This window comes from Acomys minous (assembly GCF_964271855.1).
Source record: "Acomys minous genome assembly, chromosome: 13".
Taxonomy (NCBI): domain Eukaryota; kingdom Metazoa; phylum Chordata; class Mammalia; order Rodentia; family Muridae; genus Acomys; species Acomys minous.
The window spans coordinates 109,106,086-109,118,673 of record NC_140495.1 but is presented as its reverse complement, the minus strand read 5'-3'; the positions used below and the strand labels follow the sequence as shown (position 1 = coordinate 109,118,673).

The 12,588-nt window shown below is 52.3% G+C and overlaps 1 protein-coding gene across 8 annotated transcripts in view; it reads left to right on the top strand.

The window, feature by feature from the left end:
* Positions 1-12,588, top strand: part of ANKS1A (ankyrin repeat and sterile alpha motif domain containing 1A) — a 155,058-nt gene that overhangs the window by 56,585 nt on the left and 85,885 nt on the right. For 5 of the 8 annotated variants that reach the window (XM_084754171.1, XM_084754174.1, XM_084754173.1 and 2 more), the window contains exons 2-4: positions 3,369-3,449; positions 5,063-5,219; positions 7,167-7,229. In XM_084754171.1, coding sequence (XP_084610297.1) covers positions 3,369-3,449; positions 5,063-5,219; positions 7,167-7,229 — 301 coding nt within the window. Of the gene's footprint in view, positions 1-3,368; positions 3,450-5,062; positions 5,220-7,166; positions 7,230-12,588 lie in introns of those variants that run through there. The other 3 variants (XM_084754172.1, XM_084754175.1, XM_084754178.1) reach the window with 2 other exon arrangements.

The following is a 12,588-nucleotide window of genomic DNA, read 5'->3' as shown; positions in this document are numbered from 1 at the left end:
GCTTTGTCGGCTACCCCAGCTGCCTTAATCACTGAACTTCAGATCCAAGTGAGAGAGACTGGGTCTCAGGAAAACCAGGTAGACAGTTCAGAAGGAAAAGACTGAAGGGTGACCTCTGTGTCCCCTCCACAGTGACCTCTGTGTCCCCTCCACAGTGACCTCTGTGTCCCCTCTACATTGACCTCTGTGTCCCCTCTATGTTGACCTCTGTGTCCCCTCTACGTTGACCTCTGTGTCCCCTCTACGCTGGCCTCTGTGTCCCCTCTATACTGACCTCTGTGTCCCCTCTACGCTGGCCTCTGTGTCCCCTCTACGCTGGCCTCTGTGTCCCCTCTACGCTGGCCTCTGTGTCCCCTCTATACTGACCTCTGTGTCCCCTCTACGCTGGCCTCTGTCTCCCCTCTATGGTGACCTCTGTCTCCCCTCTACGTTGGCCTCTGTGTCCCCTCTACGCTGGCCTCTGTGTCCCCTCTACGTTGGCCTCTGTGTCCCCTCTACGTTGGCCTCTGTCTCCCCTCTACATTGGCCTCTGTCTCCCCTCTACAGTGACCTCTGTGTCCCCTCTACAGTGACCTCTGTGTCCCCTCTACGTTGGCCTCTGTGTCTCCTCTATAGACTTCTCAACAGGCCCATGGGATTGTTCATGAAATGCCAGTACTTGGGAGGTTGGGCAGGACTGTGAGTTTGAGGCCAACCTGGACTGTGTGACAAGAACCTGCCACCACCCCAGCCCCCCCAAAAGAAAGCAAAAGGGGGAGAACTCTCAACTCTGACAGTTAGTTGATGAGATCTTTCCTTACTTCCTGGGGCTGGGTTGATTTGTGAGGGATGAGGCTTTTTTCTTTCCTGTCACGTCATTAAACTTTAGGGTGTTTTGTGGTGAGTAAAGTGCTTGTTGTGTGGTAGGCCACAAGTTGTTCTTGGGCTTCCACAGGTGTGTGGTGGCATGCGTGCCCCCAACCTTCAAGTTAATTAAAAATGCACTTTTTAAATTAATGAACTTGATCACCAGTCCACTGTCCTGATTATTTTGTTACGGATTCTATTTGGACAAAACCTGCTGCATTTAAGACTTTGGCTGGTTTTGGCCCTTGTTAGGGTCTTGTCTCTGTCCTATTCAGAGTGAGGCTGGGGGTGATGGGCTGCTCTACCTGTGCTGTAGTTACTATGGACCTTGGTTCCAAAATGTTCCTGTAATGAAGTTGCTGCTAGCACCCAGGCTTGAAGGCTCCTCCCAGATGGTTTCACTGTGGAGTCCTGAGTCCCAAATAAAGATCGAGTATGCTGGAGAGATGCTCATAGCTAAGAGCACCTGCTGCTCTTGCAGAGACCTGTGTTTAGCTCCCAGACACATGCTGGCTCTCAACCATCCCTAACTCCAGTTCCTGGGAACCTGATTCCCTCTTCAGACCTTCACAGGCACCAGACACACAGGTGGTCACAGACATGCATGAAGGCAGAACACAGTACAATAAAAACAGTTCTAAAATAATACAAGTAACGATGTTTGATAGTAATGAGTAGACAGCAGCCCAGTGTGTTCCTGACCCTAACTGAGCACAGGCACTGTGCAGGTGCAGAGGCGCTAGACGGCAGAGCACGGGCACTGTGCAGGTGCAGAGGCGCTAGACGGCAGAGCACGGGCACTGTGCAGGTGCAGAGGCGCTAGACGGCAGAGCACGGGCACTGTGCAGGTGCAGAGGCGCTAGACGGCAGAGCACGGGCACTGTGCAGGTGCAGAGGTGCTAGACGGCAGAGCACGTGGACTGGCCTCACACACAGAGATGTGAAAAGTCAAGTGTTATGTTCAGAGCAGACACAGCCCCACAGAGTGTACCAGCCTGGCTCTCACGGGTGGCAGCAGATAATGTCCATCCAAAAATGAGGGCAGCTTAATATAGAAGCTATAGCAACAGCGTGTTTAGTGCATTAGACATGGAAGCTGGTTATTTTTACAGATGCAGAAAATGCATTTCATCAAACAACTATTCCTGATAACACTTTTAAAAGAGCAGGAGGAGGCCAAGCATGGTGACGCACGCCTTTAATCCCAGCACTTGAGAGGCAGAGGCAGGTGGATCGCTGTGAGTTTGAGGCCAGCCTGGTCTACAAAGTGAGTCTAGGACAGCCAAGGCTACACAGAGAAACCCTGTCTCGAAAAACCAAAAATAAAAATAAAAGAGCAGGAGATAGCTCAGTGACAGAATGACTGCCCAACAGAGTAAGACCCTGGGCTTGATCCCCAAAACCATAAAGCATCGAATGTTAGAGGGGTGCACCTCCAGCCATCAGGCCTCTGCTGCCTGGTGGTTGATATGAAGGCCAGAGTTTGGGCTGTGAGAGTTGAGTGAGGTGACATTGCTTCCCTGTTACGGTGTTTCTCCTGGAGCCCTGGAGGTCCTGGACTCACTCTGTAGACCAAGCTGGCTTAGAACTCAGAAATCCACCTGCCCCTGCCCCTGCCCGTGCCCCGAGTGCTATGATCAAAGGCGTGTGTCACTATGGCCAGCCTTACGCAGCCAGGCTCTAGACCATATTGTGAGTTGTAATAAGAAGAGGCTGTGCATGTTCAGTAGAGGCAAGTTTTTATGCCTGTTTCATGCCACAGTAGTTGAACCTGTGAATGTGGACCCTCATTTCCCTCAGCCAACTAACACAGTCTGATTTGTGTCTCACCTCGTGTGTCCTGGTGTATTTTTGACACTGTTGGGTGCTGCCTTGGTCTGCGATCTGTACTGAGGTAGCCCCTGGCTTCACTCAGCACCCATGTCTGGCTGGGTGGTTTGGTTTTGTGCTGTTTGGGTGATCTCTGTTAGTTGGGAACACTCAGGGGCCTAAGTTCCCAACTGAGTACGTGATGCAGCCAGCATAGGAGGGCCAGCAAGTGTAGCCTTCACATTTGGCTGCTTGCTCAGAGCATTTTACGTACTGACCACTGCTATGCACACGAGCAGTCTGTGCAGGCTTCTGAGCACTGCTGTACACATGAGCAGTCTGTGCAGGCTTCTGAGCGCTACTGTGCATGTGAGCAGTGTATGCAGGCTTCTGAGCACTACTGTGCACACGAGCAATCTGTGCAGGCTTCTGAGTACTGCTGTGCATGTGAGCAGTGTGTGCAGGCTTCTGAGCACTGCTGTGCATGTGAGCAGTCTGTGCAGGCTTCTGAGCACTACTGTGCACATGAGCAGTCTGTGCAGGCTTCTGAGTACTGCTGTGCATGTGAGCAGTGTGTGCAGGCTTCTGAGCACTGCTGTGCACGTGAGCAGTGTGTGCAGGCTCTGGTCTGGTTATCTACTGCACCATTAGCCAGCCATCTCTGCCCTTGTTGTGACTTCAGCCCTTTGAAATCTCTCTCTTTTTCCTGCCAGCATGTGGAGGGGGCCGAACGTGAACTGCGTGGATAGCACCGGCTACACTCCACTCCACCATGCTGCTTTGAATGGCCACAGGTAAGCGCCAGGGCTCCTCCCCTGCCCACCCTTCAGAGCCCAGCTCAGGCATCTCTCTGCCTCCTGTGAGGCAGCTAGGCAGGGCACTGAGGACAGGAAAATGGACTGGCACAGTCCATGCAGACACCAAGTTTCAGTGAGTTGTGTTCTTTTTCTACCCTACTCCCAGAGAAGCCTTTAGAGAAAAGTGATTTCACTTTTTCTCCTGATGGTCTTTTCCTGTCTGGAATGCTCCAGTGTCACAGTGGAGGTAACTGTGAAGACCACACTCAGGACCCTACAGGTGTCCATCCCTTGATGAGCACACAGATTGAAGGGCCGTGAGAGGCTGGTCTCCTGTCAGGGCAGTTGTCTCGTGCACTGTCCCTCTGTCTTCATAAGATTAGCCTTGTGAACACAGCGAAGCATTTCCAATAGAGAAGACACAGATGTATATGTCCCACTTAACCCTCTTAAATCTAAGCAGCTTATTAGAGCTTGAGTGGGAAGTATATGTGGGACATTTTCTGCAGAAGACGGGCCCTGGGGATCTGAGAGTCCCCTGCTGAGCGGCATCACAATGGGCTGACACCGAGGCCTCCAGCGCAGTCAGGGAACGTGGAGTGGGTTTGCCCAGATATGGAAGAACAGAAACCAGGGGGACCGAAAAGATGGTTTTGAGGGTTGGAAGCAGAGCGAGCCCAAGGGAGAAGAGCTATGTGGGTGTAACCTGTGAGCCGGATATACTGTCAATGTTCGGTGTGTGACCATCTTGATCGACTCCATTGCTCCCACACTGAACTTTTTTCTCAAGTTGAATGTGAGCCTGGGTCTTTTCTAAAACACCTTTAAAGGTAAAATCCAGGCAGGATAGTGGTTCCCGGGATAGAGCACCTACTGCATGTCCCGTGACCGGAGTTTGATCCTGAGATGCACATGGTGGGTGTAAAGAAATGGCTTCCAAAATTGTCTTCTAACTTCATGTGTGCTCCAGTGGCACAGGGTGCACAAACAACGAGACAAAAGAAATATATTGAGACCTTCTCAAGTGGTTGGGAGGCCGGAGTTAACGTGACCCCTCACATGTGGTTGTTTGTTAGCTGGGCTCCTCTCTGGGGCCTGTTGGTGCCTGGGGACAATTACACCTGTGTGTCTACTTAACTAGCAGTGTCATCAAGAAGAAAGCCAACGAGGGGCTTCTTTTTGGAGCTAGGAGATGATGCTCTGTGTGTCCAACTTAGGTTTGGGACATGGCCCTTGCTCTGCCCTCTTCCAGTTCCCACGCCCCCAGAGCACTGCAGTAGGTGGTGAGGAGCACCAGCTGTTTGGGTTAACTGCTTTCTTGTCAGTTCTACCCTGACAGCCATTTAAAGATTAGAAACCAGGGACTAGCTCACAACTTAGGCAAGGGGTCCAGATGCTTTCCAAGTAGCAGAACCTGATGGGGCCTCAGGAAAGGCCTGGGAAGGTGAGGCATTGTTCATAGCCAGTCAGCCACCTAGAGGTCACGTGAATAGCTGTGGCCTTAGAAGAAGAAAACCTGACAGTGAGTCTGGAGCCGGAGCCGTCGCTCTGCAGTGCACCCACGGGAGGACTCTGGTCCTACAAGCTCACGGATGATTTTTGCTTTCTAGGGATGTGGTTGAGGTTCTTCTGAGGAACGATGCGCTGACCAATGTTGCTGACTCGAAAGGCTGCTACCCATTGCACTTGGCAGCGTGGAAGGGAGACGCCCAGATAGTGCGCTTGCTCATCCGCCAAGGGCCCTCGCACACCAGAGTCAACGAACAGGTCGGGAGAGAGACTGTCCTCCTCCCTCAGCTGTGGCCAGACTGTGCCTCATGCAGTCACGGGGACACCTCAGGGTGTAGTTCCTCTGTCCCCTGACATGGCTCCCTGTCAGGAGTACTGGGGAGACCATGTTCTGGAGAATGCATTTTGGTTGGTTTTGTTTTGGTTTTTTTTGAGACAGGGTTTCTCTGTGTAGCCTCGGCTTTCTTAGAACTCTGTAGACCAGGCTGGCCTCAAATTCAGAGATCTGCCTGCCTTTACCTCCTAAGTGCTGGGATTAAAGGCATGCGCCCCCTCGCCCAGCCTGGAGGGTGCATTTTATATGCAGTTGACTCAGATTTGTGCTAGAATTTTCACACGTGCACACATACATCCACAGACTCACAGTAAGAAAGCTAATGCAAATCTTTGGACATGATGTAGAGTTAGTTTCAAACATGAGCAATAACATATTATATGTGCATATGCCGTCACATGCACTGTTCCCAGTGTCGGCCAGCATGGTGTGAGCTGGCTTGCTTTACACACATCAGGATGTGCAGAAGTGGAAGTATTTGTGCTAGTGCTGCAAAGAAAAACCATACAGATGCAGGTCAGAGGTCATCCAGTGGGAAGAAAGTGTTTCCCATGGTGTCCTCCAAGGCTACTTCAAGAGTGAGCATACTTTGAAAACCCTCACAATTATTAGAAAATAGGAAGGCAGCATTTAAATAAAAATATTTAGCTGGGTTTTGGTAACACATGCCTATAATCTTAGCACTTGGGAAGTGGAGACCGACGAATCAGGAGTTTCAGGGTCACCCTTGACTGCACAGTTGGAGGCCAGCTGGCCTACAAGAAGCCGAGGCAGAAGGTTTAGGAGTGCAGGTGGCCCTAGACTACAGTATGAGAGCCTGCAAGGGACAGAAAGGAGAAGAGCATCGACAGACCCCTTACAGGTCTCTGCACCCGAGCACTCTGAGGGTGACCTCTTGCTTCTCTGGAGAGACAGTTAGGAAGGCTCCTGAGACCCCACCTCCAGTTTGGGTCCCAGGATGCAGGTCCACAGGGTGGCTCTTTGTTGGTCCTGCTCCCTGGTCAGTGAGTGCAGGGCTGTCCTGCTCAGGCCCAGCTCCAGGAGCTTCTTCCACTCTACAGAGCAGAGTGGGGTCCTCCTCAGAGCTTAGCACAGCACCTGGCAAGCCCACCTGTCAGCAAGGCCACACAGGTGTCCACCGAGCTACCACAGGGGGCTTGGCTCTGAGGAGGGAGGCCGTCAGGGTTCCAAGTGCTTCCATTTGGAGACAGGGTGTAGGCAGCGAGTGGTCCTGCCAGCCTGCCACTCCCTCACAGGCGGGCTTCCGGGTAGATAATAGCAGGTGCTCAGACCAGGCTGGCAGGGGGTGGCAGCCTCTTAGGCTTGCCTCCTTAGAACCTGAGTGCCATTCTCCTGATGAAACCACAATGTCTCCTCTGAGCGAAGCTTGCTTATGACTAACACTCTTCAGTGTTGAAGAACTGGCCACCCAAAGCCCTGCTCACCTCAGCAACCATTGCTAATCCTGTCTTCGCCTACTTTTGCCTTAAACACGGCTGCTTGGGCTTTGGAGGCACTCGAGTGTGTTAGCCTGTCTTGCCCACAGCTGCCTCCTGCCTGGGGGAGGTCAGGATAGGTGATGGCAGCCCGGAGCTTGAGTGTTGCCGGCAGTGGCTGGTCAGGATGTCCAAAGTAGCTGAAAGAATCTCATGGATCCAGGCAGCGACAAGCGCTGCGTTGGTTGGAGGCGACTGAGGTGGCTCCGGTGGATGAGTGGATTGGCTGAGCCTCCTGCAGCTGCCCGCGCTCTCGCTCCGGCCAGCGCCCTGAGCTCGGTTCCGGGAGGTCTGGCACTGGCCAGGGCTCCATGTTGCTTTGATAATGTTCCATGCATTCTATCATCACATTGTCTTTTCCTCTCCTTTTTGTAGAATGCTCTTGAGATCAAAGAACTCAAAAAGTACGGCCCCTTTGACCCCTATATCAATGCCAAGGTGTGTACATCACGGCAGGACTCCACGCCATCCGGTTTCCCCGTGCCGCCCCTCCGCTGTGGCCCTCTGTCCATTTCCCAGGCTCCTCCTCTTCATCACCTCAGCTGCCTGCTTCAGCCCATCTGCTTTTGGCTTGTCTAGGGAAATCACAGCACGGTGGGCCGAGCTTTAGCTTTAAAGCTTTTGTGATCCTGGAAAGGTTGGGACATCTGAAGCAGCAGCAGGAACCAGGCCCACACCCCACGCCTGTGTGCACTTGCGACTTGTGAGGTCCATCAGCCCAGTCAGCTCACTTCTGAGTCAGCACACTGCTTAGATGCTCTTCTTAAAGGAAAAGCCTTTTCCCTGTCACCTGCTCTCCATGTTTCTTTAGAGGTAGAATCTGACTTTGGGTTTCCGTAGCCACATGGCGGTGCTGGGACAGGGACGTAGGTGGCCGCACTTCATTCTTTTACAAGGTTTGTGCCTTTCTGCTTGGTGCTCAGGCCAGTCTCCAGCATCACTTCTCTTACTGCTTTGTCACTGCTGACCTGAAGAGCCGCAGAGCACTGCCTGGTGACTGAGAGCAGAGGTGACTGGGGTTTACTAGACCTGCACTTCCGCCACTATCTCACTAGAAGGCAGCTCCATAAAGAGGTGGAGCTTAGTGGGTGGAGGAGGCGGCTTCTCCTCACCCTCACATGCTAAATGTATAACCCTGAGTTTTACTCTCTGATGAAGTTTGGGAGGGTGTGTATGTACGTGTATTTTTCTCTCTGTCTCTCTGCTCCCCCGTGTGCGTGTGCGTGTGCGTGTGTGTGTGTGTGTGTGTGTAGGCCAGAGGTCAGTGTTGAATGTCTTCCTTAGTCACTCTGTTTTAATTGCAGGGTCGGTCACTCTTGCTGCTTGGCTCCCCCCAGGACTCCCCAGGACTCCCTCCCTCCCTGGTGTGGAATGCCCACCGCCACATCCTGTTGTCTGTGTGGTGCTGGGAGTCCCAGCCTGCACGCTTGTGTTTGCCGGCAGGCTCTCTAGCGGCTGAGCTTCTCCCGGCTCTGAAGGTTGTTCTCTGGTGTAGACACTAATTGTCCTGGTTAGTGCTTTGTGCTTGCCCAAGGTGCAGCTGACCTGGGGAAAGGAGGCACAGATGACAGCCAGGATGTCATCGCTTTCTGCGTCTCCTGGGCTAGTTTTGAAGGCTTTGGAGAAGAGAGTAGCTGTTGGGCTTCTGCCGGTAGAGACTGTGATCTGAGGCTTGCCAGCCAGGCCTGACTCTGAGTTCTGGGCTGATGACTTGAGTTAGCCATGTTTTCTCTGAGCCTCGCTTTCCTCTCGTGTAAGATGGGATGTCAGCAGCTTTGTCGCCGGGTTCTTCTGGAGTCATGTTCATAAAGGGAAAGTGTCTGGTAGCTAACCGTGTGTGAGATGCTCTGCAACTCCTGTGCAGGTCTGCAAGGCACCGTGTGCTGTGTTCGCAGTGCCACGGTTGTGCAGGGGAACATTGTCCGCTGTGCTCAGGCTGTGGTGAGTCGAGGAGGGCCTGAGGTGGCTGTCTCCACTTGTGGTGAAATTGTCTTCTAAAGCTTGGATCAAAGCCTGGGTCTTTGATTCTTGAAAATGCTTTCCTTATCTCTTGACTTTGAGAACAGAAAAGAAAAAGTCCAAGCCAGTGGACGCTTGTGTCTGGAAGTGAGTCCTGCCCTGAGCTCCCCTGCTCAGGTGATGCACACAGCACTGAGGGCCGAGCTGGGTTGTGTGTGCTGAGGATGCAGGCCCTTATATAGTCAGTGTGGTCACATAGCCCTAGGTTTTGTCCTGGCTGAATGGGGTGTGACTAGCCTGGATCTAGCTAGGAATTGCTTTACTAAAAAAGCTTATGTGAATGCTAAATCCTGTCTGACTTGAGTACAAGCTTAGAAGTCTCAGGCACCATTTCAGGAGCATTTGGATTTCCCAAGCTCTCCTGTTCCCTTTCAACCAGTCATTACAGCCAGGACAAATGAAAGTGAGCGATGTCTACAGGGAGCATGGGAGGTGTGCACCTCTGTAGGCCAGCTTCCCTTCAGCCTGACCATCATAACGGAGCCAGCATGCGTTAGGGTGGGAAGGACCTTGAATGTGACCTGAGTGCACCAAGCACCAGGAGCTGTACAGGCCTTCCCACTGGAAGGACCCTCGGCTCGGATGACCGCGCCGTGGCTGCAGTGTGCACTTCTTGTGCAGAGCTAGGACCATCCTGCCCTTTGCTTTTCTCCCTCCATACACAGCTAGAGCCATGGTTTGGTGATGCATTTGAGATTAAACTGCTGATATCTTGCTCTAAAACTCTTAGATTTAGTGTTAAGCAGCTTTTCAACTGAAACTGAGAACAAAGATTCCATCATAAAGCTGAATGTTGTGAGGCACACCTGCAGCCCTGATGCTCAGGCACAGGCAGGCGCCCCCTGTAAGTCTGAGGCTAGCCTGTGCTCCATGGCGAGTGACAGACAGGCCAGGGAGCATGGTGGGAACTTGTCTGAAAACAGTAAGGAGGCGTGATACAGACTCTAAGCTCAGAAAGGTGGACTTTGGTGGAGCGAGCTTGTTTCCTGATGCGCCCCACTTGTTCTTCCTGCTCCTTCTCCCCACACACAAACCATGCTGAAGCTGCTGCTCTCATGGTCAGATTCAAGTCACATGCGTGTGGCAGGAGTGCACACAATGGAGACACATCCGAGTATGACCTTAGGTCACAAGGCTGTCTCCTTGAAGACAGTAGTGACTGCAGGTGGTTTCCTTCCTTAGCAGGATAGGGACTGAAGATGCAGCTTAGGAGAGACTTGAGTATCTAGGTAAGCACTCTGCCCTGAGGAAAATACCCCCAGCCCTTGTTTTGAGACACATTCTGGCTATGAAGTCCAGGCTAGCCTTGAACTCACAATCCTCCATCCTCAAACTCTTGAATGCTGAGATTTTATGTGTGTCCACCATGCTAGCAGAATTGTAAACAGCAACTTTATGCGCGCTTACACTCTTTAACAGCTCTCTTGGCCAAATGTGAACTTGGGCCAATTACTGTTATTTTAAGCTCTGCATAGTTCCTAAATGAGTCTGGTTTGAGATGTCCTGGTCTGAGCCAAATTCCTACCTGGAGGGATCCTTGCTGTTAACCTGAGCAGATGGGATTAATTACTGCCCGGTGCTTGCCTCCTGGCTGCTGGTTGCAGTTCCGCACACTGGACTGGCACACTTTGCCCTGCACTTTGACTGCGATGTCTTTCTGTGCACTTTGGTCCAAGTTCTGCACTGCAAGAGGGAGCTGAACTCTTCTTTGCTATCGTTGGGTCAGTGTTTTCCTTTCGTAATTTTGGTCATACAGTGTTGCCATTCTTCCTAGCGATGTTTCTAGAACCTGCACCACAGTTGCAGAGAGCTAAAGCTCTGACTCCTTAACACAGGCCTCTGTCCACAGGGGACACCTGAGCCCGGCTGTAGCTGGATGTTCCCGACAGGTTCCAAGAGAAGATGACTGGACTATTTCTGTAGGATTTTCTCTGCTCACCATTGAATGTGTTTATCTGTGAATCCCGTGTGAACTGAAGTTCAGTGGCGCCTGCAGAGAGGAATAGGCCCCGTTTTTCTTAGACACACTGACTCTAGTAGAGAAAACTTAATTTCGGTAGGAATGAAGGGTTTGTGGGAGGCTTTAGTAACAAGTTCAAGGCTAGCTTGGACCACGTGGCCTCCCCCCAGTTCACGTGGCCTCCCCCCAGTTCAGAGTCTCAGGAAGCTGGTTAGTGTGGTGGTGCTCAGGAGAGGTGAAAGGGAAGGGTCCCCATGCTGCAGACCAGAGTCAGGGCTTCTCTGTCTAACTGAACAGCGGTCAGCTCCGAGGAGCGAGGAGAGCGTGTAGCTGTGGCCAGTGCTCAGCTGTGGTCAAGAAGGCTAACCCACCCATGTCTGGCAAAACCGATACTTCTGCATATGCCAGTGAGGTGTGGTTAGATGGTGTTTAAAGCCAGGCAGGCGATGTGCCAGGGCTGACCAAGATTGCACCTAGCCAAAGCCAGCAGGCCAGCGAAAACCACAGGCGAACCTGAAAAGCACTCCCTGTGCCTTTCCGCTTCAGTGTGGTGGTGAGATGCACTAGGGATAAACCAGTGTGTGCTGAGCACCGTTCTGCCACTAAGCCACAGTTCCCGCATGATCTCCCCTCCCTCCCTCCCTCCCTCCCTCCCTCTCTCCCTCCCTCCCTCTCTCCCTCCCTCCCTCCTTCTTACCCCCCTCCCTCCCTCCCTTGCTTTCTGAGTGGTTTACTCTTCAGAGCTTTATGATTTTTTCAGTCCTTAAGTCACAGCTTTTACAAAATCCAGGTCTGATGGTTTCAGGTGTTGGGAGGCACCGCAGCTATAATGGTCAACATGCTTTACTGGATGGGGTTTTAGTGAGAGTAAGCGACTTCTTGGCCCTGGTTGGCATGCACAGTGGAGGTGGAACACTCAGAGACTCTTCCTCAATGGTTTTGAGTAGCTGTGTTTTTGTCACAAGGAAGTGAAGTGACCCTTGGGCCCTGGCTTGGTAGGAGGTGGCCGTGAGCTGTGGGCACAGGGAGCCCGTGAGTTCGCTTTCCATACAATGTTTGCCCTTCTTCTAGACCTCCAGGTTCCTTCTGTGGCCAGCATGGTGCCGGAGGCCTGTGGAGGCTGCGTCCTGTGGCTGCTCTGTGGCCTGCGTGGTGCCGGAGGCCTGTGGAGGCTGCGTCCTGTGGCTGCTCTGTGGCCTGCGTGGTGCCGGAGGCCTGTGGAGGCTGCGTCCTGTGGCTGCTCTGTGGCCTGCGTGGTGCCGGAGGCCTGTGGAGGCTGCGTCCTGTGGCTGCTCTTGCTGGGCTGGGCTGGCTCTCTGGTTCCTCCGTGTGCATCCTGTGCAGTGTGTGTGTTTATCTCTGCACGTGTTCCTGCTGCCACTTTTCCCAACTTGTTTTGGTTTGAAGCACTTCTTTGCTGTTCCTCAGGCCGCTTGGGGCCTTGGACTCAGCAGTTCTGGATCTTTCTCATTCGTTTTTGTGTAGAGAGAGAAAAAAACAAAAACAAAACCCACCAAAACTGTGCAGTCAAAAGCAGATGGAGTGGAGACGAGTCTGGGTAACTCCTCATCTGTTCCTTTCAATGTCACTAACATATTAAAACAACTGTAGATGTAGTTAATTTTTAACTTTTGGTGGCTGAAAGGTGCACAGTATTGACTTAGGACAGGCGCTCTCAAGCCTTGACTTCCTCAAAGTAGCAAGAGCTGCCTGGGTAAACTGAGGACTCTGAGACTGTTGTGAGAGCGTGGCTCTCATCAGCGCCTCTCTGCCAAGCAGGGCTGTAGAAATTACCTACTTGAGTGCTGTGTCACCAGT